The sequence below is a fragment of the Vipera berus genome, assembly GCF_964194415.1.
Source record: "Vipera berus genome assembly, chromosome: 1".
NCBI classification, from domain to species: Eukaryota; Metazoa; Chordata; class Lepidosauria; order Squamata; family Viperidae; genus Vipera; species Vipera berus.
The window spans coordinates 358565183-358592759 of NC_138202.1; the positions used below are offsets into that span (position 1 = coordinate 358565183).

The 27577-nt window shown below is 46.4% G+C and overlaps 1 protein-coding gene across 2 annotated transcripts; it reads right to left on the reverse strand.

Moving 5' to 3' along the window:
• Positions 1 to 1732: 1732 nt before the first annotated feature.
• NLE1 (notchless homolog 1) lies at positions 1733 to 27490 on the reverse strand. 2 transcript variants are annotated; one of them, XM_081318867.1, is made up of 13 exons: positions 25829 to 27490; positions 23032 to 23189; positions 21837 to 22054; positions 18885 to 18964; positions 17121 to 17197; positions 15236 to 15333; positions 12680 to 12872; positions 11150 to 11285; positions 9424 to 9470; positions 7040 to 7242; positions 6119 to 6278; positions 4969 to 5039; positions 1733 to 2442 (listed from the first exon to the last, which is right to left on the reverse strand). In XM_081318867.1, the coding sequence occupies exons 2-13, from the start codon at positions 23164 to 23166 to the stop codon at positions 2430 to 2432; spliced, it is 1431 nt and encodes a 476-aa protein (XP_081174993.1). In that variant the 5' UTR covers positions 23167 to 23189; positions 25829 to 27490; the 3' UTR covers positions 1733 to 2429. The 2 variants fall into 2 exon arrangements, with proteins under 2 accessions (XP_081174993.1, XP_081174994.1); XM_081318868.1 differs by lacking the exon at positions 21837 to 22054.
• Between the last annotated feature and the right edge of the window lie 87 nt (positions 27491 to 27577).

Here is a 27577-nt window from a genome sequence, read left to right on the forward strand (position 1 = left end):
AAGACTCCTGCGAGTTCCTTGGACCGCAAGGCGATCAAACCGGTCAGTCCTAGAGGAGATCAATCCTGACTGCTCTTTAGAAGGCCAGATCCTGAAGCTAAAACTCAAGTACTTTGGCCACCTAACGAGAAGGAAGGACTCACTGGAGAAGAGCCTAATGCTGGGAAAGATCGAGGGCAATAGAAGAAGGGGACGACAGAGAATGAGGTGGCTGGATGGAGTCACTGAAGCAGTAGGCGTGAGCTTAAATGGACTCCAGAAGATGGTAGAAGACAGGAAGGCCTGGAGGAATGTTGTCCATAGGGTCGCGATGGGTCGGACACGACTTCGCAGCTAACAACAACACCACCAAAATCTGGCTCAAAATGTCTGTTGCTGAGCAAGACAGTTGTTAAGTGAATTCTGCCCCATTTTACGACCTTTCTCGCCATAGTTAAGTGAAACACTGCTGTGGTTAAGATAGTAATACGGTTTAAGTGAATCTGGCTTCCCCATTGTTTGTGATCACATGACCCTGGGACACTGCGAGTATGGTAAGTACGTGCCAGTTCCCAAGTGGCTGAATTTTGATCACATGACCATGACAATGCGGCAACGGTCATGAGTGTGAAAAATGACTGTAAGCCACTTTTTTTGGTCTTCTTGTAACTACAAAGAGTGGTAAGGACAGCTGAGAAGTTTATATACACGAAGTTCACTTCCCATGTTTCAGGATACTGCTCATAAGCGCTTATATGTGCTTAAAGCTCAAAGCACTGTTAGAGACACCCCCACACATTCACACATCATGGTCTGTTCCTGTTGCTCCCTTCTGGGAGGAGGTTTCAAAGTATTTATAGCAGGACTACTTGATTCTGCAACAGCTTTACTCCTTATGCCATCCGTCTTGTAAATTCGCAGGATTTTTCCCCCCCAAAATATATATATATATATACACATATACATATACATATACATATACACATACATACATACACACACACATATACATATACATATACATATACACATACATACATACACACACACACATATATATACATACACACACACATTCAAACTAGACTATGATGTTTCTCTGTGTCATCATATATGTGTGTATGTGGGAATGCGCACAATGGCATTTTTTTTGAGAACTGAATGCAATGAAATTTCATTTTAATGTATGGTGATTAGTGTACATTTAAAGTGACAATAAAGTTTTTATTCTATTCTATATTCTATTTTATTTTAATTCTGTTCTATTCTATTCTATCCTGATAGTGAGAACAATTAATCAGTGGAACAACCTGCCTCCAGAACTTGTGAATGCTCCAAGACTGGAAGTTCTTAAGAAGAGACTGGACAACCATTTGTCTGAAATGGTACAGGGTTTACCTGCCTGGGCAGGGGGTTGGACTAGAAGACCTCCAAGGTCCCTTCCTATTCTGTTCCTGTTCTATTCCTGTTCTGATTCTATTCGAATCTATTTTATTCTATTCTATTCAACGGTCACGAAATGAATGGTAGTAAGTTGTGGACCGCTTGTATAACACAACTTTCCTCCTTACAGCCATAATGCAAGAGAACTCACTGGATGGGACAGGAACACAGCTATCCCAAAACAACAAGCCACACCCATGCTTAACCATCGTGCACCTTAACCACAGAGCTGCTCGGCCTGGGACATTAAGTGAGAACTACCTGTATTTTCTGTAACGCTGCTAGTACATTTTGATTTAAAAACCGGAGATGTGACTTAAAAGGATATAATTAAGAAATATTATCTGAAAAAAAAAACCCCACATTGCAGCATACAGTAATCCTATCCTAACTGCTCCGTGATTTCCCGCCAGTCTCCATCCTTCTTTGGGCCATCTCCAGTCCATCTTTGCTTCTTCCATCAAACGTTGGTCAAAATTGTGGCTACCTTGGGCAGTCCTCCTTGATTTTTTTTTTTTTCTGGTGGATTTTCGGTCTTCCTGAATAATTCTTTTTTTTTTTTTAAAGTGATCTACATATTTAAGTTCAGCCAAGCCTGAACGAAACCTTCATTTCGTTTGTCAAGAGTCCCAATTCTTGCTGTGCCCACCTCAGAGTTTGCTATTCGAGGGAATGAGATATTGATAGCCATCTTATTGACGGGCGTCCAAAGCAAGGGAATGGTGGCTTGTTCATGACCAGCATAGTTCATTACTTCAGGTGACATGTGATCGGAAGGTCTTCCTGCTTGTGCTGTAGCATCCATGTTGATATTAACACGGATGAAAATATCCAGTATAGTTGTCCAGCGTTCGATGTCAAAGGAAGCTCTCTGCAACTACTCTGCACAATGGCCCCAATCTCAACCCCAACAAATCTTCCCTAAAACAGGAGGAGGAGGAGGAGGAGGAGGAGACCACAGTTAGTATCAGAAAAGAATTTTTAAAAGTTCAACTTCAGTCCTCCCGCTATCGTCTCCATCTGTTGGAAAGAAAAGAAAAAAAAACTTAATAACATGGTCTTGAGGTCCACCCATTTGAAAACTGCCAAGGTTGAGGAAATTGGATCAGACTAGAGTAAAATTTAAAACTAGGTAATATCATCAGTGCCAGAAGGAAGTGGGATTTGTAGAGGGGGGGGGAGGAGGAGGAGGAGGAGGACTGTGGGGTCCTTGGTGGTTTCTGAGCTTACTTGTTTTCTTGCAGACATTTCATGACCCAACTAGGTAACATCATCAGTTCTAGAAGGGAATGAAGTGTGACGAGGAGGAGGAGGAGGAGGAGGAGGAGGGAGGAGGCGGAGGACTGTAGGGTCCTTGATGCTCTCTGAGCTTACTTGTTTTCTTGCAGATGTTTCATTACCCAACTAGGTAACATCATCAGTGCTAGAAGGGAACAGAGTTTGCTCTCTGTTTATGTGCAAGCAGCTGGCTCTGTCAAGTGTTAATGAGGGTGTTCTTGCTCTTTGATTAGGCTGTTGTTGAATTAGGGCAAGTCACTTGTATGTAAACAGAGAGAAGCCAAAGGGTTCCTCCCTTCCAGCACTGATGATGTTCCCTAGTTGGGTAATGAAATGTCTGCAAGAAAACAACCAGGCTCAGAAAGTATCAAGGCCCCTTTATTTATCTATCTATCTATCTATCTATCTATCTATCTATCTATCTATCTATCTATCTATCTATCTATCTATCTATCTATCTATCTATTATCTATCTATCTATCTATCTATCTATCTATCTATCTATCTATCTATCTATCTATTATTGGGATTTATATGCCGCCCTATCTCCCGAAGGACTCAGGGCGGCTAACAACAATAACATACAATCATACAGAAGTTAAAAGAAAAATTAAATTAATGGCCCTGTAGAATAAATTAAAATTAAAATAAGTTAAAAATTAAAGTTAAAAATTAAAAACATAATTAAAATCCCTGTCAGTCCAGGTCAGCCTGGTGGGTTATTATAGGCTTATTATAGTATAGAATATACAGTTGTTATTTAGCTCTCATAAATATTTTGTAGCATTTTTACTTTTTTATGAAGTATTATTTTCTGGACACTCTCAACAAGGAATAAATCATTTTTTTCATGGTAAGTAATTTATTAGCCTTCCTCCTCCTCCTCCTCCTCTCCACAAACCCCTGTCTTTTCTAACACTAATGACATTAGCTAATTGGGTAATGAAATATCTGCAAGAAAATCACCAAACTCAACCATGTAGCCCATAGTTCCCCTCCTCCTCCTCGGACCCCACAGTTCAACCCCTGAGCTACAAACATTCTCTTCTACTGGTAAATGTTTTATATTGTATAACATATTTTAAAATAGATTAGACAGGAGAGACAGGAACCACAGAGACCAATTGTGTGTTAAGAGTCAATTGCATCGGTGGCTATAGCAACTGGATAAATAAAATCCCAAAGGTCCTCTTTTTCAGGAGGCCACTGGACTTTCCTTGTTTCTTCCTCTGAAGACGTATCGCTTCTCCTCCAAGAAGCTTCTTCAGCTCTGACTGGAGGGTGGGGAACGGAAGGATTTATACTCCTTGCAGACAGCCGGTCGTTTGCATTCCTTTTAGATCCTTCCATTCCCCACCCTCCAGTCAGAGCTGAAGAAGCTTCTTGGAGGAGAAACGAAACGTCTTCAAAGAAAAACAAGGAAGTCCAGTGGCCTCCTGAAAAAGCACCTTGGGGACAACCATGACCTGGATGGCTGAGAATCTCCATAGACATGAATAAAAGATGATTAGAGGTCTGGAGGCTAAAACATGTGAGGAACCATTGCTGGAATTGGGAATGTTTAGTTTAGGGGTAAGGCAACCTCGGCTCTTTTATGACTCGTGGACTTCAACTCCCAGAATTCCTGAGCCAGCTTGGCTCAGCTTGGAAACCTCTCCCTTTCTCCTCAGCATGGCTGGCTCAGGAATTCTGGGAGTTGAAGTCCATGAGTCATAAAAGAGCCGAGGTTGCCTACCCCTGGTCTAGTTTAATAAAGAGAAGGACGAGGGGGGACACAATAGCAGTACTCCAGTATCTCAGGGGCTGCCCCAAAGAAAAGGGAGTCAAGCTCTTCTCCAAAGCGCCTGAAGGCAGGAGAAGAAGCAACGGATGGAAACTCATCAAGGAGAGAAGCAACCTGGAACTAAGGAGAAATCTCCTGACTGTTAGAACAATTAACCAGTGGAACCACCTGCCTCCAGAAGCTGTGAATGCTCCAACACTGGAAGTTTTTAAGAAGAGACTGGACAGTCATTTGTCTGAAAAGGTAGAGGGTTTCCTGCCTGAGCAGGGGGTTGGACTGATGACCTCCAAGGTGCCTTACTACTACTACTACTACTACTACTACTTCTTCTTCATTATTTATTATTATTTATAGAAAATAAAATGTGCATAAAATTACATGTGCAACTCTACTAGATATGGTAAGGCCTGGGACGTGCTCTGCTTCTAGTGACCTTTGAATTTTACTATCTTAATAAAACAAGAGAGAGGAGGGGGGAAGCTTACATCCGGAGACACTTGTCCTTCCCTCCACTTGCTACCCGTTGGCCATCGGGACTCCAGTCCACCGCAAACACCTGGGAGAGGAATATATCACAAAAGCAGATCAACGCTTGCAATAAAGAGGTTGAAGCAACTTTAAACTGAACCCCAGCTTCCCCATTCCCCCAAACGAGGGGGAAAACAGAAATTTGTTTCTCGAAGACCTCACTTGTGGAATTTCAAAACCCATCTTGAGGACTAGAAGATTTATACCACTCAACAGCTGCTAATTTGCCATCCAGAAAAACAGCCTGTAAAAGAATGCTTGATACAATACAACACAGTCTACACAATCCTATCCTCACTGGTTGCTCCCCAGATCAGTGTTTCTCAACATCAGCAACTTTAGGAAGAATGGCTTTTGATTCTCAGAGTTTCCCAGCTGGCGTTTTTTAAGATAGGTGGATTTCATCTCTCATAATTCCCGAGCCAGAATACTTTAAGAGGGGTGGACTTCCACTCCCAGAATTCCCTACTCAGCATGCTTTAAGAGGGGTGGACTTCCACTCCCAGAATTCCCCCGCCAGCCTGCTTTAAGAGGGGTGGACCCACTCCTGGAATTCCTCAGCTAGCATGCATTAAGATAAGTGGACTTCCACTCCCAGAATTCCCCAGCCAGTATGCTTTAAGAGGGGTGGACTTCAATTCCCAGAATTCCCCAGCCAGGATGTTTTAAGAGGGATGGACTTCAACTCCCAGAATTCCCCAACCAGGATGCTTTAAGAGGGGTGGACTTCAATTCCCAGAATTCTCCAGCCAGGATGCTTTAAGAGGGGTGGACTTCAACTCCCAGAATTCCCCAGGCAGCCTGCTTGAAGAGGGGTGGGCTTCCCCTCCCAGAATCCCCCAGCCAGCCAGTCCATATCCAGTATTTTAAAATGGTTGAGTTGAGAAACACTGTTCTAGGGCAGGGGTCTTCCAACTTGGCCCTTTTACGACTTGTGGACTTCAACTCCCAGAATTCCTCAGCCAGGCACACTGCCTGAGGAATTCTGGGAGTTGAAGTCCGCAAGTCATAAAAGGGCCAAGTCTGAAGACCCCTGTTCTAGATGATGAGCACAAACCCCATCCTTCTTCCAGCCAGCTCACGTGGTTGTAGGGAGACCCGCCATACCTCATCGGCGTGTCCAGGCAGGTCAACGGCCAACTTCTGTGTCTTGGTGTCCCACACTTTAAGGGTGCTGTCGCTGCTTCCGCTGACCAACAGGCGGCTGTCGGCCGACCACGCAATCTGGTACACGGCTGAGACGTGTCCACGTAAGGAGGTGAGATACCTGCGGTCAGAAAAGCCCAGTTAGGATGGGGATTCCCAGCTCCACTCCTTTCCCCCAAGTCTCCCAATTTTTATTTTCTTATTACAGGCAGCCCAAACTTACAGCCATTTCTTTAGTGACCGGTCTGAACAGTTGTTAGTTAATTTAGTTAATTGCCCTGTAAACCGCCCTGAGTTCTACGGGAATAGGGCGGTATATAAGTCGAATAAATAAATAAATAAATAAATAAATTTTATTAATGAATTCATCTTAATTCAAATGAATTAATTCATTTTATGTACAAACTCCCAGAATTCCCCAGCCAGCATGCTTTAAGATGGGAGGACTTCCACCACCAGAATCCTCTAGCCAGCCTGCTTTAAGAGGGCAGGACTTCCACTCCCAGAATTCCCAGCCAGCATGCTTTAAGAGGGATGGACTTCCACTCCCAGAATTCCCAGCCAGCGTGCTTTAAGATGGGTGGACTTCCACTCCCACAATTCCCAGCCAGCATGCTTTAAGATGGGTGGACTTCCACTCCCAGAATTCCCAAGCCACCTGGCTGAGGAATTCTGGGAGTTGAAGCCCACAAGTCTTAAAATTGCCAAGCTTGGAGACCCCTGAACAAGAACATATCCTGAAACACCAGGCGTCACTCCAGAAACGTCCTCCGGAAAACCACAGCATCCATCTCACTACATCTGGATCAATGTGATCCAGAGGAAGGAAGGACAATCTCCAGAACGTTCCAGAAGGAAGAGGGGAAAAAAAATCCAACCTACTTCCCGGTCCGTCCATCCCAAAGCTTGATTGACTTGTCGAAGGATGCGCTGGCAATGGTGCGGGTGTCAGGGGAGAAGAGGACTTGATTGATCAGCGCTTGATGGCCTGTCATTCTGGTCAACGGCTTCTTGTCTTCTGCAGGAAGCCAGAGAAACAAGGTGAAGTCATCTGATCCAGAAACTAGCCTTTCTGGTCCTTGGCCCTGGGGAATAAAAGAGCACACACACAAAAAAGAGCCTTTGGAACTCACTGCCACAAGAATGTAGCAAAGAGGACCAGTGTTTCCAGAAAAGGCCTTCACATATCTAAAATAAGCCCCAGCATGATTTTTTTTAGGATGCTGGTAATATAAGCCCACTGGGACACGGTGGCTCAGTGGGTTAGGACGCTGAGCTTGTCGATCAGAAGGTCGGCAGTTTGGCGGGTCGAATCCCGAGTGCTGCGTAGCAGAGTGAGCGCCTGTTACTCGTCCCAGCTTCTGCCAACCTAGCAGTTCGAAAGCACGTAAAAATGCAAGTAGAAAAATAGGGACCGCTACGGTGGGAAGGTAACAGCGTTCCGTGTGCCTTTGGTGTCTAGTCATGCCGGCCACATGACCACGGAGACGTCCTCGGACAAGCGCCGGCTCTTCGGCTTTGAAACGGAGATGAGCACCGGCCCCTAGAGTCGGAAACGACTAGCACGCATGTGCGGGGGAAACTTTACCTTTACTTTAATATAAGACCCATGCCAAAACTAAGTCCTAGTTAAGGATGCATTTAGTACCGTATTCCTCCAAATATAGTTGAAATCAAACTGAAAAAAATAAAAAGAGGGAGCAGAGAAATGAATCCTAGTGGACCATCCCTTAAATAGGAGCCAGCCGTGTGCTGCATCTGCCAAAAAAGCCAACACAGTTCTAGGCTTTCATTAACAAGAGGGATAGAATCGAGATCACGTGAAGTATTAATGCCACTTTACAAGGCCTTGGAATACGGCACCCAGTTTTGGTCACCACGATGTAAAAAAGAGGTTGAGTCTCTAGAAAGAGTGCAGAGAAGAGCAACAAAGATGATCAGGGGACTAGTGGCTGAAACATACAAGGAACGGTTGCTGGAACTGGGTATGTCTAGTTTAATGAAGAGAAGGACGAGGGGTGACATGATACCAGCCTTCCAGTATCTCAGGGGCTGCCCCAAAGAAGAGGCAGTCAAGCTATTCTCCAAAGCGCCTGAAGGCAGGACAAGGAACAATGGATGGAAACTCATCAAGGAGAGAAGCAACCTGGAACTAAGGAGAAACTTCCTGACAGGGAGAACAGTTAACCAGTGGAACTCCTTGCCTCCAGAACTGGTGAATGCTCCAACACTGGAAGTTTTTAAGAAGAGATAGGACAGCCATTTTGTCTGAAATGGTATAGGGTTTCCTGCCTGAGCAGGGGGTTGGACTAGATGACCTACAAGGTCCCTTCCAATTACTACTACTCTCACTACCACTACTACTACTACTACTACTATTATTATTATTATTATTATTATTATTATTATTATTATTATTATTATTATTTTGTTTAGTAACTGAAGTTCTGCGGTCATAGATCAAGCGCTACCCCTATTCCACATGGAGACTGGCAGCAAAATGATTACGTGGAATATTCTGATTGAAAGATCTACCCAGCCAGTTGATTCAGTCTAAATTCCTTCTAAAATTAAGATTCACTGTCATAATTTTTTTTCTTTTTTTATTCCATTTATATCCCGCCCTTCTCCGAAGACTCAGGGCGGCTTACAAGCTTAGCAGTAGCCTTCATTCTATGTATATGCCTGCTTATTGGGGCTTTCATACACCCCCCCAAGCGGCATTTTTACAAAGTCAGCTTAATTGCCCCCAACAATCTGGGTCCTCATTTTACCTACCTGGGAAGGATGGAAGGCTGAGTCAACCTTGAGCCTGGTGGGACTCGAACCTGCACTAATTGCAGGCAGCTGGTGTTATTTAAGGAGGCATTAGCCCACTGCTCCACCAAGGCTCTGAATTTAATCTGAATCTCACTCTCCTTTGTAGCCTTCAGAGATACACATACACACACACACACACACACACACACACACACACACACACACCATTTTTAGGCGAATTCCGGTAAGATGGCAAAGCAGGAGGCTGCATGAACATGAGCTCCATCCGATAATTTTAAAATGTATTCTAAAAAAATATTGGACAGCAGCTAATTTTTTAAAAAAACTGAAGCACACAGCATCATGATCAGCTAGGTTTAGTGCAGAGGTGCAGTAAGTCAAATCACAAAGAATGCAAAACCATTTTTGAAGACCTCCCCATCTTAAATATCCCATGTCCAGTTGCAAAAAAATAAAAATAAATAAATAAAACCTGGGACTCTTACCCTGATTTGATTGTATCTCAAAAGGGCGTTTTGCTTGATCTCTGCCACTGTATAGGAAAAGCCAAGCAAAGTGAAGCATAAATAGGATGTGTCAACATTAGAGGTAGTCCTTGCTTAACGACGGTCATTAATTAGATAACCTTAATTGCCGTTTATCTGCATGCACACTGACACACGTCAAAATACAATTCCAACCTCCCGTTCTCGAAAGAAGGAATACTACCCACCAAACAATGTCATCATTCCAAGGACGACAATAACAACACAATAGCGGCAGCAACACCAAAAATGCCAAGTTATAAAAAAATGACACCAAAAACCTATATTAATCGGAGTCCATTTTGAATACATAGCTGAAAAACCAGTCTTGGGAGTTAACACGGTTGATGCTGTATGGAACGCACGTGTTATTAAATCTGGAATTTACACCGCTAAGTCATCTGTTCACAAAGCATGAGGTCTCGTGACTGCCTCTCTTAGTGACAGCAACCCCAGCAGTCCCTGTTGCGGTCGTTAAGCAAGGACGGTGGGTGGTTAAGCGAAGAGCTCCTTGAAACTACCTGTTGGCTTCCCCAATACAAAGTCATTGGGGAAGCCAGCAGGAAATTGCAAGTCCCAGCAGTTTGAAAGCAGACCGCAGGGCAGTGAGTGGTTGGTTGCTGCTGGGCAGGGGATGGTGTGTGAGCGGGCAGAGGAGGGCGTGCCGATGGCTGGCATGGCAGAAGCGCCAAGGAGCTGGGAGAGAGTCCACTAGTGGGGAGACTTATCCGAGCACTTTGCAACCTTCCCCGCTGGCTTCCCCATTAACGTTGCCTTTGGAAAAATGGCAGGGAAGGTTGCAAATGGCAATTATGCGGACTTAGGATGCTGCAACTGTCATACAGTCAAGCCAGTTGCCAGGTGCCAAATCACGATCAGGTGACTGCAAGGGTGCTGGGACGGCCATAACTTTGACCCTCACAGTTTAACTGTCACTTTAAATGGGTCACTCAATGAGTGGACATAACTCGAGAACTGCCTGCACTGTGGGAACAACGGAAGGAACGGAGGAAGTAGCTTTCACTGAAAAGTCTATGTTCCACATTCCTTGGTTGATTCTGCAAAGACTATTCTGTTAATTAAATGGGGTGCACCAAATACGCCATTAATTAAATCCTTTCCCCAGTCCCCAGAACCAGCAATGCAATTTAGTCCTTTAAATTGCCTGCTCATTGTATGACTTTTGCTCTGTAGTTTGATTCATTGTGAGACTTACTCTACAACAGGGGTTTCCAATCTTGGCAACTTTAAGACCCATGGACTTCAACTCCCAGAATTCCCCAGACAGCCATGTTGAAGCCCCCAAGTCTTGTGAACGCTAGGAGTTGAAATCCCACCTTCTAAAAGCGTGATGCTTGTGGGAATTCTGGGAGATGAAGTCCACCCCTCTTGGAGCATCCTGGCTGGGGGATTCTGGGAGTGTAAGTCCACCCCTCTTAAAGCAGGCTGGCTGGAGGATTATGGGAGCGGAAGCCCACCCCTGTTAAAGCAGGCTGGCTGGGGGATTATGGGAGCGGAAGCCCACCCCTCTTAAAACAGGCTGGCTGGGGAATTCTGAGAGCGGAAGCCCACCCCTCTTAAAGCAGGCTGGCTGGGGGATTCTGGGAGTGGAAGTCCACCCCTCTAAAAATCCCCGAGGTTGGAGAAACACTGAGCAAGGAAACTCAGAAGTGCCAGATGCCCTTACGTGATCCACTGACATCCTGGGGGTTGATAGACGCTTTGGCCGGCTCAAAGGCTCCCGTGCGGAGGACATAATCCGTGCTGAGCGCCATGGTGTTGACCCAGTGGGCGTGGCCCTGCAAGGTGCGGCACAGGATGCCCTGAGGAGGACAAAAAAGCAAGGCCTCAATCCCTTTCCTTCATTCGTTCTGTGGAGAGACCACCCCCCACCCTTCATCTGAAAAGATGCTAAGCCCACTTGACCCAGCCCCCCATATGTGGTCGCTGTCTGGACCTCCCAGCGGAAGAGACAGGAAGCACCACCTGGTCTAGTGGTTAAGACACCAGATGAGAAAGCAGGAGACGGTGAGTTCTAGTTCTGCTTTCGACATGAAAGCCAACTGGGTGACTATTGGCCAATCACCAAGAGATGGTGAGTTCTAATTCTGCTTTAGACATGAAATCCAGCTGGGTGACTATTGGCCAGTCACCAGGAGGTGAGTTCTAGTTCTGCTTTCAATACGAAATGCAGCTGGGTGACTATTGGCCAATCACCAAGAGATGGTGAGTTCTAATTCTGCTTTAGACGTGAAATCCAGCTGGGTGACTATTGGCCAATCACCAGGAGAAGGTGAGTTCTAGTTCTGCTTTCGATATGAAATGCACCTGGGTGACTACTGGCCAATCACCAAGAGATGGTGAGTTCTAGTTCTGCTTTAGATACAAAATTCAGCTGGGTGACTATTGGCCAATCACCAAGAGACGGTGAGTTCTAGTTCTGCTTTAGACATGAAATCCAGCTGGGTGACTATTGGCCAATTATCAGGAGACGCTGAGTTCTAGTTCTGCTTTAGACATGAAAGCCACTTGGGTGACTTTGGACCAGTCACCAGGAGATGGTGAGTTCTAGTTCTGCCTTATGCATGAAAGCCAGCTGGGTGACTTTGGGCCAATTACCAGGAGACAGTGAGTTCTAGTTCTGCTTTAGATATGAAATCCAGCTGGTTGACTATTGGCCAATCACAAGGAGGTGGTGAGTTCTAGTTCTGCTTTAGATACAAAATTCAACTGGGTGACTACTGGCCAATCACCAGGAGAGTTCTAGTTCTGCCTTAGACATGAAAGGCAGCTGGGTGACTTTGGGCCAATCATCAGGAGGTGAGTTCTAGTTCTGTCTTAGGCATGAAAGCCACTATGTGACTTTGGGCCAAAAACCAGGAGATGGGGAATTCTAGTGCTCCCTTAGGCATGAAAACCAGCAGATGACTTTGGGCCTGTCTCTCTCAGCCCAACCCACCTCACAGGGTTGTTGTTATAGGGAGGAAGGTGTGTTGGACATGTTCACTGCCTTGAGTTATTTAAAAATATAATAAAAGTGAGATGCAAACAAATATATAAAATAGTAATAAAATAAATTGCCTTGCGTTGCTGGCCAACCCAAACAATGATGGGGACACCATGAGGACTTGGAAAAGAGGAAAGAGGTGCTAACCTATTTTTTATTTTATTTATTCAGTCTGTGGGCTGCCCGATTCCCCACAACGGAATGACTTACATCTTGGGCTCGCCAGACCTTGATGGTGCGATCTTGTGAAGAGGAATACAGCAAGCCGTCTCCTCCCCACCGCAGGCAGGTGACCGACTGAGTGTGGCTGGTGAGGATCTTGTCGCAGTGGCCGGCTACCGTGTCCCAGATTCGAACGCTGCCATCTTTGGAAGAGCTGGCTAAATAGCGACACTCGGGGTTCCTGCAGGCAGAGTTTAAAAAGAGAGAGAAAGATAGATAGATAGATAGATAGATAGATAGATAGATAGATAGATAGATAGATAGATAGATAGATAGATATAGATATGCGTGGATGGATGGATGGACGGATGGATAAGAGATAGATGATAGATGGACAGACAGACGGGATAGGACAGAATAGAGAGAGAGAGGTGATAGATAAATAGATAGATAGATAGATAGATAGATAGATAGATAGACAGACAGACAGACAGACAGACAGAGATAGAGATGGGTGGGTGGATGGACGGATAAGAGATAGATGACAGATGGACAGACAGACGGGATAGGATAGAATAGAGAGAGATAGATGGACATACAGATGACAGACAGACAGATGGATAAACAAACATTAGATAGATAGAGATAGATAGATAGATAGATAGATAGATAGATAGATAGATAGATAGATAGATAGATAGATAGACGGACCGACGGATAAGAGATAGATGATAGATGGACAGACAGATGGGATAGCATAGAATAGAGACAGAGAGAGATGATAGATAGATAGATAGATAAGATATAGACAGATGATAGACAGATAGATGGACATATATGATAGACAGACAGATGGATAAAGAGACATTAGAAAGATAGAGATAGATAGATAGATAGATAGATAGATAGATAGATAGATAGATAGATAGATAGATAGATAGATATAGATATAGATATACAGATATACAGATATATAGAGATGGGTGGATGGATGGATGGATGGATGGATGGATGGACGGACCGACGGATAAGAGATAGATGATAGATGGACAGACAGACGGGATAGGATAGGATAGAATAGAGATGATAGATACAGACAGATGATAGACAGATAAATGGACATATAGATGATAGACAGATGGATAAACAGACATGATAGATAGATAGATAGATAATAGGTAGATATATAGACGAATAGATGATAGACAGCCAGACAAATGGATAAACAGACATGACAGATAGATAGATAGATAGATAGATAGATAGATAGATAGATAGATAGATAGATAGATAGATAGATAGATGGATGGATGGATGGATGGATGGATGGATGGATGGATGGATGGATGGATGGATGGATGGATGATAGGTAGATATAGATAGATGATAAATGGATAGATGATAGACAGACAGATGGAGAGACGCTGTGAAATTTGCCCTAAAAATAATCAAAACCAGGCAAATGTTCAATAATGCAACCCTCTCTGTTGCTGAAGGAGAAAAGAGAAATGGCGGAGGCCTCCACCTTGAGTTTTTTTGATGCGTTTAGGGTGTTGAATACAGGAGTCCTCACGGCCACAATTCAGCCCCAAACTTCTGTTGTTAAGCAAGACATTTGTTAAATAAGTTTCATCCCGTTTTACAACCTTGCTTGCCGCAATTGTTAAGGGAATCACCGCAGTAGGTTAAGTTGGTAACATGGTCGTTAAATGAATCTGGCTTCTCCACTGACTTTGCTTGTCAAAAGGTCGCCAGAGGGAATCACGTGACCCCAGGACCCTGGTCGTAAGTATGAACCCGTTGCCAAACAGCTGAATCTTGATCACACGATCATGGAGATGCTACAAAGGTTTTGACGGTAAAAAAAGTGCCGCTGTAACTTTGAAGAGTCACTAAATGAAGTGTTCTAAGTGGAGGACTCCCTGTACAGGCTTGGGTGTTTTTTTTTCCCTGCACCTTAGGTAGAAATGCAGTTGAAAATTACAGGAATTATAGGAAAGGAATAATTACAGGTAATCCTCGACTTACGACCATAACGGAGCCCCAAATTTACGTCGCTAAGTGAGAAATTGGTTAGAGAGAGTTTTGCCCCATTTTATGGCTTTTCCTGCCACGTTTGCTAAGCCAATGGCGGCAGTTGCTAAATGAGTAACGCCGTTGTTCAGTGAACCCGGTTTCCCCCTGGACTTCGCTTGTTAGACGGTTGCAAAATGGGGATCACGTAATCCCGGGACAGTGCGACCGTCGTAAAGATGAACCCGTGGTCAAGCATCCAAATGTGATGACTGGGGACGCGGCAACTGCCCCAAGTGTAAAAAAGGGTCCCAAGTCCCTTTTTTTTCAGCGCCGTTGTAACTCCGAACAGTCACTAAATGAACCATGGCTAAGTCGAGGACTGCCTGTGCACAACTGAGATTTAAGGCAAAGTGGGGACTTAAGCTAAAATGGTGTTTTAAGCCACAGTTGCAATTTAAGCCACAATTAGAATTTAATCCATGACTGCAATTTAAGCCACGATTGTTAATTTAAGCTTTCCCCCCCCCCCGTTTAGAAGTACAGAGCCAGGGAAGAGGGGGGATGGGGGGGGGCAAAGCGGGGACTTACAAATGCAGAGGTTCCCAGCAGAGCGACGTGACCCACTTGGAGTGTCCCACCAGGATGCGACCGATTTGCGCCCCAGTGCTTGGATCCCAGAGCAATATCTGCACAGAAGGTACACGGGACACGTTAAGAAACACTTTCTCAAAATAATTGTGTGGTTTTTTTAATTTATTTTTATTTTAATTCCATTTATATCCCGCCCTTCTCCGAAGACTCAGGGCGGCTTACAAGCTTAGCAGTAGCCTTCATTCTATGTATATGCCTGCTTATTAGGGCTTTCACACACACACCCCAAGCGGCATTATTACAAAGTCAGCTTAATTGCCCCCAACAATCTGGGTCCTCATTTGACCTACCTCAGAAGGATGGAAGGCTGAGTCAACCTTGAGCCTGGTGGGACTCGAACCTGCACTAATTGCAGGCAGCTGGTGTTACTTAAGGAGGCATCAGCCCACTGCTCCACCAAGGCTTCCCTTATTTTTATACATGACTCAAGGCAGTGAACGTGCTTAATAGACCTTCCTCCTCCTATACCTCCTGCAACGACAACCCTGTGAGGTGGATTGGGCGACAAGAGAGGGACTTTGGCTTGCCTGCCAAAGGCGGGACTAGAATTCCCAGTCTCCTGGTGATTGGCTCAAAGTCACCCAGCCGGCTTTCATGCCTAAGGCGGGACTAGAACTCACAGTTTCCTGGTGATTGGCCCAAAGTCACACAGCCGGCTTTCATGCCTAAGGCGGGACTAGAACTCACAGTTTCCTGGTGATTGGCCCAAAGTCACACAGCCAGCTTGCACACCTAAGGCGGGACTAGAACTCCCAATCTCCTGGTGATTGGCCCAGTCACCCAGCTAACATTCACGCCTTACGCGGGACTAGAACTACCACTCTCCTGGTAATTGGCCCAAAGTCACCCAGCCGGCTTGCATGCCTAAACTAGAACTTCCAGTCTCCTGGTGATTGGCTCACGGTCACCCAGCTGGCTTTCATGGCTAGGGTGGGACTAGAACTCTCCGTCTCCTGGTGATTGGCCCAAAGTCCTCCAGCTAACATTCACGACTTACACAGGACTAGAATTCCCATTCTCCTGGTGATTGGCCCAAAGTCACCCAGTCGGCTTTTGTGCCTAAGGAAGGACTACAATTCACCGTCTCCTGCTTTCTAGCCTGATGCCTTAACCAGCAGATCAAAATGGCTACTTTGAATTAGCAAATCTTGGCAACTTTAAGACCAGTTGCCTCCTTTCCTGATTGTGAAGCCCTGTGCTCAGTCACGCATGCCCTCGTCATCTCGTCTTGACTACTGCCATGAGGCCTACATGGGACTCCCCTTGAAGAGTATTCAGGTGAAGAATGCGGCAGCCCGGGTGGCCTTAACCGCCCCCCAGGATGGTGCGTATAACACCACTGTTATCCAACCTGCATTGTTTGATATTTCCTTTCCAGGCTCAAGGCAAGGCGTTGGTTAACCCCTTTCCGTGAGTTTTGCCCCATTTTACAAACTTTTTTTGCCACAGTTGTTAAGTGAATCATGCAGTCATTCAGCGAATCTGGCTTTCTCCTGTTGACTCTGGGGTCCCCACCTGGGGAGGTCCCAAATGGCCACCACCTGACCCTGGGAACGCAGCAACTGTCCGCCCCCAAAATGCCCAAGTTTTGATCACGTGACCCTGGGCATGCTTCGTTGTTAAGTGTGAAAAACAGTCGCAAGTCACTTTTCCCAGTGCCCTTGTAACTTCAAAGGAGGGGTTGTAAGTTGAGGACTGCCTGTACATTCCTCTAGTCCTTGTGAACCTCGGTGTTGCCAAGCAGAGTTGTGTCTTCCACAGGGGTACAGGACACACAACCCAGCTCAGGAAATAAATAAAAAAAGCCGAAACGAATCTTCACCTGCCCATTCTTGCACCCGGATGCCAGTTTCCTTCCGTCGGGCGACCAAGCAATGCTCAGCACCCAATGGCGGTGACCTGTGGTGGAATGAAGGAGAGAAAGGGGCTGAACAAGGCCCACCGGTCCATGAACCCCAAAGATCACAAGATGCTCATTCTGGGCCAGTGTTTCTCAACCGCGGCCAATTTTGTGTGGACTTCAAGTCCCAGAACTCTCCAGCCAGCCTGCTTTAAGATGGGTGGATTTCAGCTCCCAGAATTCCCCAGCCAGCCTGCTTTAAGATGGGTGGATTTCAGCTCCCAGAATTCCTCAGCCAGCATGTTTTAAAATGGGTGGACTTCAACTCCCAGAATTCCCCAGCCAGCACACTTTAAGATGGGCGGACTTCAACTTCTTAAAACCCATCTCTTTAAACAAGCTGGCCTGGCCTGATGGGATGGGGTGGGATTTTTATAAATGAACTTTAATTTTAATCTGTATTAATTTATTATGGGCATTGTTTATTCACGTTTTAATAATTTTTAATTTTTGTATCTAGTTTTTATGTATTGCCCTGTTCACCGCCCTGAGTCCACCGGGAGAAGGGCGGTATATAAATTAAATTAATAAATAATAAATAAATAATAAACTCCCAGAATTCCCCAGCCAGCCTGCTTTAAGATGGGCGGACTTCAACTCCCAGAATTCCCCAGCCAGTACGTTTTAAGACGGGCAGACTTCAACTCCCAGAATTCCCCAGCCAGCACGCTTTAAGATGGGCGGACTTCAACTTCTTAAAACCCATCTCTTTAAACAAGCTGGCCTGGCCTGATGGGATGGGGTGGGATTTTTATAAATGAACTTTAATTTTAATCTGTATTAATTTATTATGGGCATTGTTTATTCACGTTTTAATAATTTTTAATTTTTGTATCTAGTTTTTATGTATTGCCCTGTTCACCGCCCTGAGTCCACCGGGAGAAGGGCGGTATATAAATTAAATTAATAAATAATAAATAAATAATAAACTCCCAGAATTCCCCAGCCAGCCTGCTTTAAGATGGGCGGACTTCAACTCCCAGAATTCCCCAGCCAGTACGTTTTAAGACGGGCAGACTTCAACTCCCAGAATTCCCCAGCCAGCACGCTTTAAGATGGGTGAGCGTCCACTCCCAGAATTCCCCAGCCAGCATGCTTTAAGATGAGCGGACTTCAACTCCCAGAATTCCCCAGCCAGCACGCTTTAAGATGGGCGGACTTCTACTCCCAGAATTCCCCAGCCAAAATGCTTTAAGATGGATGAATTTGAACTCCCAGAATTCCCCACCCAGCACACTTTAAAAGAGGTGGACTTCCACTCCCAGAATTCCTCAGTCAGCATACCCTCCCTTGCTTAGTATGTCCTTGAATGATTATGTTCCAATCTACCTCATAAGGGTGCTATGGCGGAAAAGGGAGGACGCTATTATAAAATCTCAACCTCAGCCACTTTAAGACGGGTGGACTTCAATTCCCAGAATTCTCCATCCATCATGGCACAGAGCCATATTTCTCAATCTCGGCCAGTTTTAAGATGTGTGGACTTCAACTCCCAGAATTCCCCATCCATCATGGCACAGAGCCATATTTCTCAATCTCGGCCACTTTTAAGATGTGTGGACTTCAACTCCCAGAATTCCCTAGCCGGCTGGGGAATTCTGGGAGTTGAAGTCCACAAATCTTCAAACGCCCCCAGGCTGAGAAGCAACAGCTGACCCAGTCTCCCTTCCCCACGTCGAGACTCACCCTTGGCTGTGAAGTGTGGGGTCTCCGTGTTCAGGTCCCAGAAGCGCACGGTGGTGTCCCCAGATCCGCTGGCCAGGTACCTGGGGAGACAAAACTCTCACGCTGAGGGAGACGAGGTGCAGTGGTGACCGGAGGGCATTCGGGGGTCAAAAAAGTCAAGATGGCAACTTTGCCCCCCTGACTGAAGCCCCCGGTGAGCCATTCGAGGTCGCTCCGACTAGAAAACCGAAGTCATACACCTTGATGTAAAGTAAAGTAGTCCTCCGCTTCCATCACGCATCATTAAATGGGTGGTAAGTGAAGCGTCCCACGACCGAATCAGATTTTATGACCGTTTCGCCGTGGTCGTTAAGCAGGACATCCTGGAGCTGCCCTTCCTTGCCGGCTTCCCCCATTGATTTTGTCTGTCAGAAGCCGGCTTGGAAGATCCAAAAGGGCAATCACGTGACCCCGGGACACTGCAATTGTCGTAAATGCAAGCGCTTGAATCACAATCACAGTCAGCACGGAGACAGTCCAGTAGTCGTAAGTGTGAGGACCGGCAGCAGTCACTTTCTCAGCTCCATCGTAACTCTGAACAGTCACTAAACGGATGGTTGCTCAGCAAGGACGACTCATACTATCTTTATTATGGGTAGTCCTCAGCTTACGACCACCGCGGAGCCCCAAATGTCTGTTGCTGTGTAAGACCACGAAGGGAGCCTTGCCCCGTTTTACGACCTTTCATGCTACAATTAAGTGAACCGCTGCCGTTGTTAAGTTAGTCACACAGTCGTTAAGCGAATCCAGCTTTTCCCCCGTTGACTTTGCTGGTGAGAAGGTCGCAAAAGGGGATCACGTGACGCCCGGGACACGGCGACCATCATAAATAGGAGTCAAAGTTACTAAGCGTCTGAATTTTGATCATGTGACCCTGGGGAATTCTGCAACTGTCATAAATACGAGTCAGTGGCCAAGCATCCAAATTTTGATCACGCCCCACCCATGGACACTTTCCAATGGTCATCCATTGGAAACATGGGACCTGCTGGACGTTTCCAATGGACCATCCATCGGAAAGTCATTTTTTCAGTGGTGTTGTAAGTTCGGTCACTAAACGGTTGTAAGTCGAGGACTACCTGTATAAGTTTACACCAGGGCTCTTCCAACTTGGCCCTTTTAGGACGTGTGGACTTCAACTCCCAGAATTCCTCAGCTATTCTGGGAGTTGAAGTCTACATGTCCTGAAAGGGCCAAGTTGGAAGAGCCCTGTCTTAAAGCATCCTGGCTGAGGAATTCTGGGAGTCGGAGTCCTCAAGTTATGTCCGTGATTGGGAACAAAATTCCATTGCTAAGCAACAACACTTAGAAATAGCATGTAGACTTATATACCACTTCACAGTGCTTTACGTCCCTCTCTTAAGCGGTTTACAGAGTCCCCACAATCTGGGTCCTCATTTTACCGACCTTTGAAGGACGGAAGGCTGAGTCAACCTTGAGCTGGTCAGGATCGAACTTCCTGGCTGTGGGCAAAGTCAGCCTGCAATACTGCATTCTAACCACAGCGCCATGACAAGGAAGGAAGGAAGGGAGAAAAGGGAGGGAGAGAAGGAAAGGACGCAAGCAGTAACAATAGAACTTATATATCGCTTCACGGTGCTTTACAGCCCTCTCTAACCAGTTTACAGAGTCGGCCTATTTGCCCCCAACAATCTGGGTCCTCATTTTACCGACCTCGGAAGGACGGAAGGCTGAGTCAACTTGGAGCCAGTTGGGATCGAACTTCCTGGCTGTGGGCAGAGTCAGCCTGCAATGCTGCATTTTAACCACTGTGGCATCACACCTTCCTTCCTTCCCTCATTCTTTTCTCCTCCTTTTCTCCCTTTCTCATTCCTTCTGTCCTCCTCCATCCCTTTCTTTTTCCTTCCTTTCCATCCCTCCTTCCCTTTCTCATTCCTTCCTTCCTCCCTCCCTCCCTTCCTCTTTCCCCTGCTCTACTTCCTCTCTTCCTCCCTTTGTCCCCCCTCCCTCCACAGGCAATAGCACTTACACTTGTATACCGCTTCACACTGCTTTAAGCGGTTTAGAGCCAGCCTATCTGCTCCCCCAACAGTCTGGGTCCTCATTTTACCGACCTCGGAAGGGCGGAAGGCTGAGTCAACTTGGAGCCAGTCGGGATCGAACTTCCTGGCTGTGGGCAGAGTCAGCCTGCAATACCGCCTTCTAACCACTGCTGCACCACGGCTCAAGAGGGTTGTTCAGTCACATCCAACATTATGACCTATTTTTTTGCCACATCTGGTTATTAAGCGAAACACACACACACACACACACACACACACACACACACACACAAACTGTTATATACTCAGCAAAGATACACACACTCCCCTCACAATTATAAGGAATCCCCGGCAGCCGTTGACAGCCGTCAAAAGGCTGCCGCGGCATTCCCCCCCCCACAGACGCGGCAAGCGGCCGATTCTGACAGCTGTCAAACTGCCGCGCATGCGCAGTACACTGACAGCTGTCAAACCGGCCGACTCTGACAGCTGTCAAACTGCCACGCATGCGCAGTACACTGACAGCTATCAAACTAGCTAACCGCGCATGCGCAGTCCAGCCGGAGCTGTCAAAGCTGCCAGCTGGCCCCGGCAACAAGCCGCGGTCAGCCGCGCCTACCTTAGCCGGTCTCCTCCTTATTGGATGTAGTTGTTAGGTGGGAGAACCCCGCCTGTTTATTGGTTCTAAACAATGTTGTTGATGTTCCTGTTTACTATAAATACGGGGGATTCCCGATGGTACCTTGCCCGGGACCTCTGCCCAATAAACGAATTGTTTGGACTGTGCCTACTGTCTCCTGTCGTCCCTCAAGACACTCCACAAACAAAGCATTAAGCAGCGGGCTAAGTCTTCCGGGCGCCGAGCTCCCCTTTCCCTCCGGCAGCCGATCCGACCTGCGTCTGCCCTTACTTTCCCGTCGGGCTGAAGGCGACCGAGATGACGGCCTCGCTGTGGCCCTCCAAGGAGCTGGTGCAGCGGGTCACAGCTCGCACCCGGAACACGGCCAGGGGTTGGTAGACGACCTCGACCACCCGTTCCGTCTCGAGGGTCAGTTCGGCCAGGGTCTTCTGCAGGGAGGCCACAATTTCGGACTCCTGGACGTAGAAGGCCAAGGGCATTGGCTCCTCCTTGGAAGAGACAAGATGGGGAAGGGGCCGGTCAGCGTTGGGTAGGCAGCGAGGGATAGCGGTGAGAGACGGAATCGCTGGCTTGCCCAGGCTTTGGGTTGTCGGGACTGTGTCCTCCTTCACACACACAGTCCCACCCCCTCAAAAAAAATGGAGATTGGAGGGGGGGCGGCTTTTTTTTATTATTTATTATTTAATTTATATACCGCCCTTTCCCTGAGGACTCAGGGTGGTTTACAGGGAGTTAAAATCAACCATACAAAAGTTAAAAATCAATTTAAAAATATTAAATCAACCCTGTACTATTAAAAACCCCAGTTAAAATAAATTTCTCCTCAGCCTGGGCCCGAGAGCTCAAAGAGCCAGGTCTTCAGGCCCCGGCGGAATGATCGGAGGTCGGGGGCAGTCCTCAGCTCCACCGGCAGCTGGTTCCAGAAGGCAGGCGCTCATTCCTTCCTTCCTCCCTCCCTCCCTTCCTCTTCCCCCTGCTCTACTTCCTCTCTTCCTCCCTTTGTCCCTTCCCCCTCCCTCCACAAGCAATAACACTTACACTTGTATACCGCTTCACACTGCTTTAAGCGGTTTAGAGTCAGCCTATCTGCTCCCCCAACAATCTGGGTCCTCATTTTACCGACCTCGGAAGGGCGGAAGGCTGAGTCAACTTGGAGCCAGTCGGGATCGAACTTCCTGGCTGTGGGCAGAGTCAGCCTGCAATACCGCCTTCTAACCACTGCTGCACCACGGCTCAAGAGGGTTGTTCAGTCACATCCAACATTATGACCTATTTTTTTGCCACATCTGGTTATTAAGCGAAACATACACACACACACACACACACACACACAAAGCATTAAGCAGCGGGCTAAGTCTTCCTCTCTTCATAAGGACAAATGAAGAACGGAGGAGGGAAAGTTGGGAGGGAGGGAGGGAGGGAGAGGAGGAGGAAGAAAGGAAGGGCCCCCTCCCCTCCGTGGTACCTTCTCCAAGAGAGTATTGCAAACCAACTGGAGCTTTTCCGGGGTGATATCCGCGGGGACGTCAAAGGGGGCCCCCAGGACCTGCCCAGCTTCATCTTTGAACTGGATCAGGAGGCGTTCCACATCCGCCGTCATGGCGCAGCTCTTGGCTCTCTGGCCTGGAAACCAAGAGGGGAGACAATCAAAACAAAATGGCCTCCACCGAGCACCTGCAACTCCCTCCAAGCCTCCTGCCCCCTTTTTGTTGTCCCGGCTCCTCAAAAGCCACACACACCCTTCCCCATCACAGTTGTGCAGAACAGTCTCGTCAGCCCCTCTGGAGCGGAAACCGGAGAGAGATCTACTGTCCTGTATCTAATGAATTGGTTCCTTAGAGCATCAGCTTTCAAGGATGAGATCGGAGAGATCTGAAGGGCGTGTGTGTGTGTGCGTGTGAGAAAAACGTCAAGACGGAGGCAATAAGGCCTTTTAAAAACGGGCACTGCTCTTAACTTGATTTTCAACCGAAGATGAAAGTAGGACACAGAATAACAGAGTTGGAAGGGACCTTGGAGGTCATCTAGTCCAACCCCCTGCTCAGGCAGGAAACCCTCTACCCTTTCAGACAAACGGCTGCTCAGTCTCTTCTTAAAAGCTCCCAGGGATGAAGCACCCACAATTTCTAGAGGCAAGCGGTTCCACTGGTTAATTGTTCTCACTGCCGGGAAGTTTCTCCTTAGTTCTCTAGGTTGCTTCTCTCCTTGATTAGTTTCCATCCGTTGCTTCTTGTCCTGCTTTCAGGTGCTTTGGAGAATAGCTTGACTCCCTCTTCTTTGGGGCAGCCCCTGAGATACTTGGAAGACTGCTATCATGTCTCCCCTAGTCCTTAACAGAATAACAGGGTTGGAAGGGACCTTAGAGGTTTTCTAGTCCAACCCCCTGCCCAGGCAGGAAACCCTCTACCATTTCAGACAAACAGTTGTCCAAACTCTTCTTAAAAACCTCCTGGGTTGGAGCACCCACAACTTCTGGAGGCAGGTTGTTCCACTGGTCAATTAATTGTTCTCATTGTCAGGAAGTTTCTCCTTAATTTCAGGTTGCTTCTCTCCTTGACTAGTTTCCATCCGTTGCTTCTTCACCTGTCTTCAGGTGCTTTGGAGAAGAGCTTGACTCCTTCTTTTTTGGGGCAGCCCCTCAAATATTGGAACACTGCTGTCATGTCTCCGCTAGTCCTTCTCTTCATTAAACTACGAGACAGACCCAATTCCAGCAACCGTTCATGTAGTCTATAGTCTCCTGATCATCTTTGTTGCTCTTCTCTGTACTCTTTTTAGAGTGTCAACATCTTTTTTATATCACGCTAACCAGAACCGGATGTAATATTCCAAATGAGGCCTCCCTCTTACTGGATGAGTTTGTGAATTCAGGGGGGGGGACATGCACAATTTTGGCAAACGCCTCTATACTTATTATTATTATTATTGACAATTGTTAAGTCTGAGGTGTTATGTGGTAGGTGCCTGTCTGTTGGAACTCTAAAATCCCAGAGCAGGTTAGCTTCTGCATTTTGTATTTACTATTATACTTGTTTTACTTGGAATAGTTTCCATCCCACCACGGGACACCATAAACACCCACATCTGCCTATCCCTGGTCCTTGGGAAGGTCTTGATAGGGGGACTAAAATGCCAAATCCAGTTCTGAACATCTGGCAGACTATGCAATGCACCGTCCTCATAATAACAAATTACCCCCCGTCAATTGCAAAAGGCAGCTTAACTTGGAATAATTCTGCAACCGGACCTATACTATTAAACAATAACATCTGCCTATCCCAGGTCCTTGGGAATGATTCCATAAGTCAGGGGTCTTCCAACTTGGCCCTTTTAGGACTTGTGGACTTCAACTCCCAGAATTCCTCAGCAGGCACGCCTGGCTGAGGAATTCTGGGAGTTGAAGTCCACAAATCATAAAAGGGCCAAGTTGGAAGACCCCTGTCTTAAAGCATCCTGGCTGAGGAATTCTGGGAGTTGAAGTCCACAAGACATGAAAGGGCCAAGTTGGAAGACCCCTGTCTTAAAGCATCCTGGCTGAGGAATTCTGGGAGTTGAAGTCCACAAGTCATCAAAGGGCCAAGTTGAAAGACCCTTGCCATAGGTCAGGGGTAGGCAACGTGGGCTCTTTTATGAATCATGGACTTCCACTCCCAGAATTCCTGAGTCAGCTGACTCAGGAATTCTGGGAGTTGAAGTCCATGACTCATAAAAGAGCCCACGTTGCCTACCCCTGCCATAGGTGGATAAAAATGCCAAATCCAGTCTGAACATCTGCCTGACTATGCAAAGAACCACAATAAGCCAATCATCTGGAGCACCCCTGAAAACACCATCGGCATTGACAAATTCTCCAGCAGTCAATTTCAAAAGGCAGCTTGATTGGGAAGAGTTTACATCCTTCAACAGTACCTCTAAACACCACCAAGCATCCACATCTGCCTATCCCGGGTCCTTGGGAAGGACTCCATAGGTGGAGAAAAATGCCAAATCCAGTCTGAACGTCTGACTGACTGGGCAACCAAGCACAACCATGATGAGAATGAGAGGTAGGGGGAACCCTGAGTGTGTGTGTGTGTGGGGGGGTCAGACTAGAAGACCTCTAAGGTCCCCTCCAAGTCTTGCTATTCTGTTATTCCTTGGGATGGTTGCTCCTTCTCTGCTCCCACCCCCAGGGCCGCCTATCTCCACCGCTCCTCCCAAAATATGGGGCGCTTTCTTACCTCCCCCTCCCATTTTTTGCAAAAAACAACAACACCCCAAACCTGCAGCCGGACGCCTCTGCTCAAAGTAGCCTCCACGTGGGAAAGGAGGCTTACGTCATTACTCCGCGCCGGGCACAGTCCTGACTCGGCTGCCACCTGCTGGAGGAAGCGGGGATCTTCCGCCAGAAGTTGGGAAAACTTCTCTAAACGTATGAGAGTTGACATCACTCGCCCTGCCTGCGCTGGCAGATCTTTCTTTCTTTCTTTCTTTCTTCTTTCTTTTTCTTTCTTTCTTTCTTTCTTTCTTTCTTTCTTTCTTTCTTTCTTTCTTTCTTTCTTTCTTTCTTTCTTTCTTTCTTTCTTTCTTTCTTTCTTTCTTTCTTTCTTTCTTTCTTCTTTCTTTCTTTCTCTCTCTCTCTCTCTCTCTCTCTCTCTTTCTTTCTTTCTTTCTTTCTTTCTTTCTTTCTTTCTTTCTCTTTCTTTTTTTCTTTCTGTTAGATGTTTTTGTGCCAGCCATGTGTGCTGCCTTTTACTTGGAAGCACCTTAACAAACCATCGATCTCGTGAGGCCATCTCACACTTTCTTTCTTTCTTTCTTTCTTTCTTTCTTTCTTTCTTTCTTTCTTTCTTTCTTTCTTTCTTTCTTCTTTCTTTCTTTCTTTCTTTCTTTCTTTCTTTCTTTCTTTCTTTCTTTCTTTCTTTCTTTCTTTCTTTCTCTTTCTTTCTTTCTTTCTTTCTCTCTTTCTCTCTTCCTTTCTTTCTCTCTCTCTTTCTTTTTTGCAATCCCTTGTTTCCTGTTATTCACCTCTTGATCCTCCTATTTCCTGGATTTTTGCAGAAACCTGTAGCTGCCATAAATAAGACTGTGTGTATGTGTGTGTATGTCTGTCTGTCTGTCTCTCAACCTATTCTCCAAAGCCCCTGAGGGCAGGACAAGAAGCAATGGATGAAAACTGATAATAGGATAGGATAGGATAGGATAGGATAGGATAGGATAGGATAGGATAGGATAGGATAGGATAGGATAGGATAGGATAGGATAGGATAGGATAGGATAGGATAGGAAAACCTTCCTTGTCATTTTTTACTGTGGGCACATCAAAAATGAAATTTAGTTGCCCCCTCTCAAAGTGAACACATACATGACACACACCTAAACATACTATATACAACATATACATACTATATACAATGTATGTATAGACCTACACCCTACATATACATAACACATGAATATTAAACCCTGTCCATCTTGAATATATAAAGGAAGGAGGAAGCTTGAGAGTTCACAAGGTTAATGCTGTGTGGAATGAAACTGTGGCTGAATCTGGATGTTCTGCTTCGGATGCCACGAAGCCCCCTCCTCCCAGAAGGAAACAAGGAAAACAGGTTGTGAAGAGGGTGTGTCGTGTCCCAGACAAACTTGCGGACCCTGCTCAAGCAACGCTTCTGTGCCACGTCCTGGATGGGAGGGAGGGAACTGCCAATGATCTTTTCTGCTGCCCTCACCACTCTCTGCACCACCTTCCTGTCTGAAGCAGGGATGCTTCCAAACCAGACTGTGATGCTGTACGACGGATGCTCTCGATTGTCCCCCTGTAGAAAGTGGTCAGGACAGGGGAAGGAAGATGTGCTTTTTCTCATGCGATGGAGAAAATACAGGCACCGCTGTGCCTGCTTCACCAGTTTCACGCTGTTGACCAACCAAGCTATCCCACTCGTTAGCTGCACACCCAGGAATTCGATGCTGGTAACCATCTCCACAGGTGAATCCTTAATGCACAGACAGTGAGAACAATTAACCAGTGG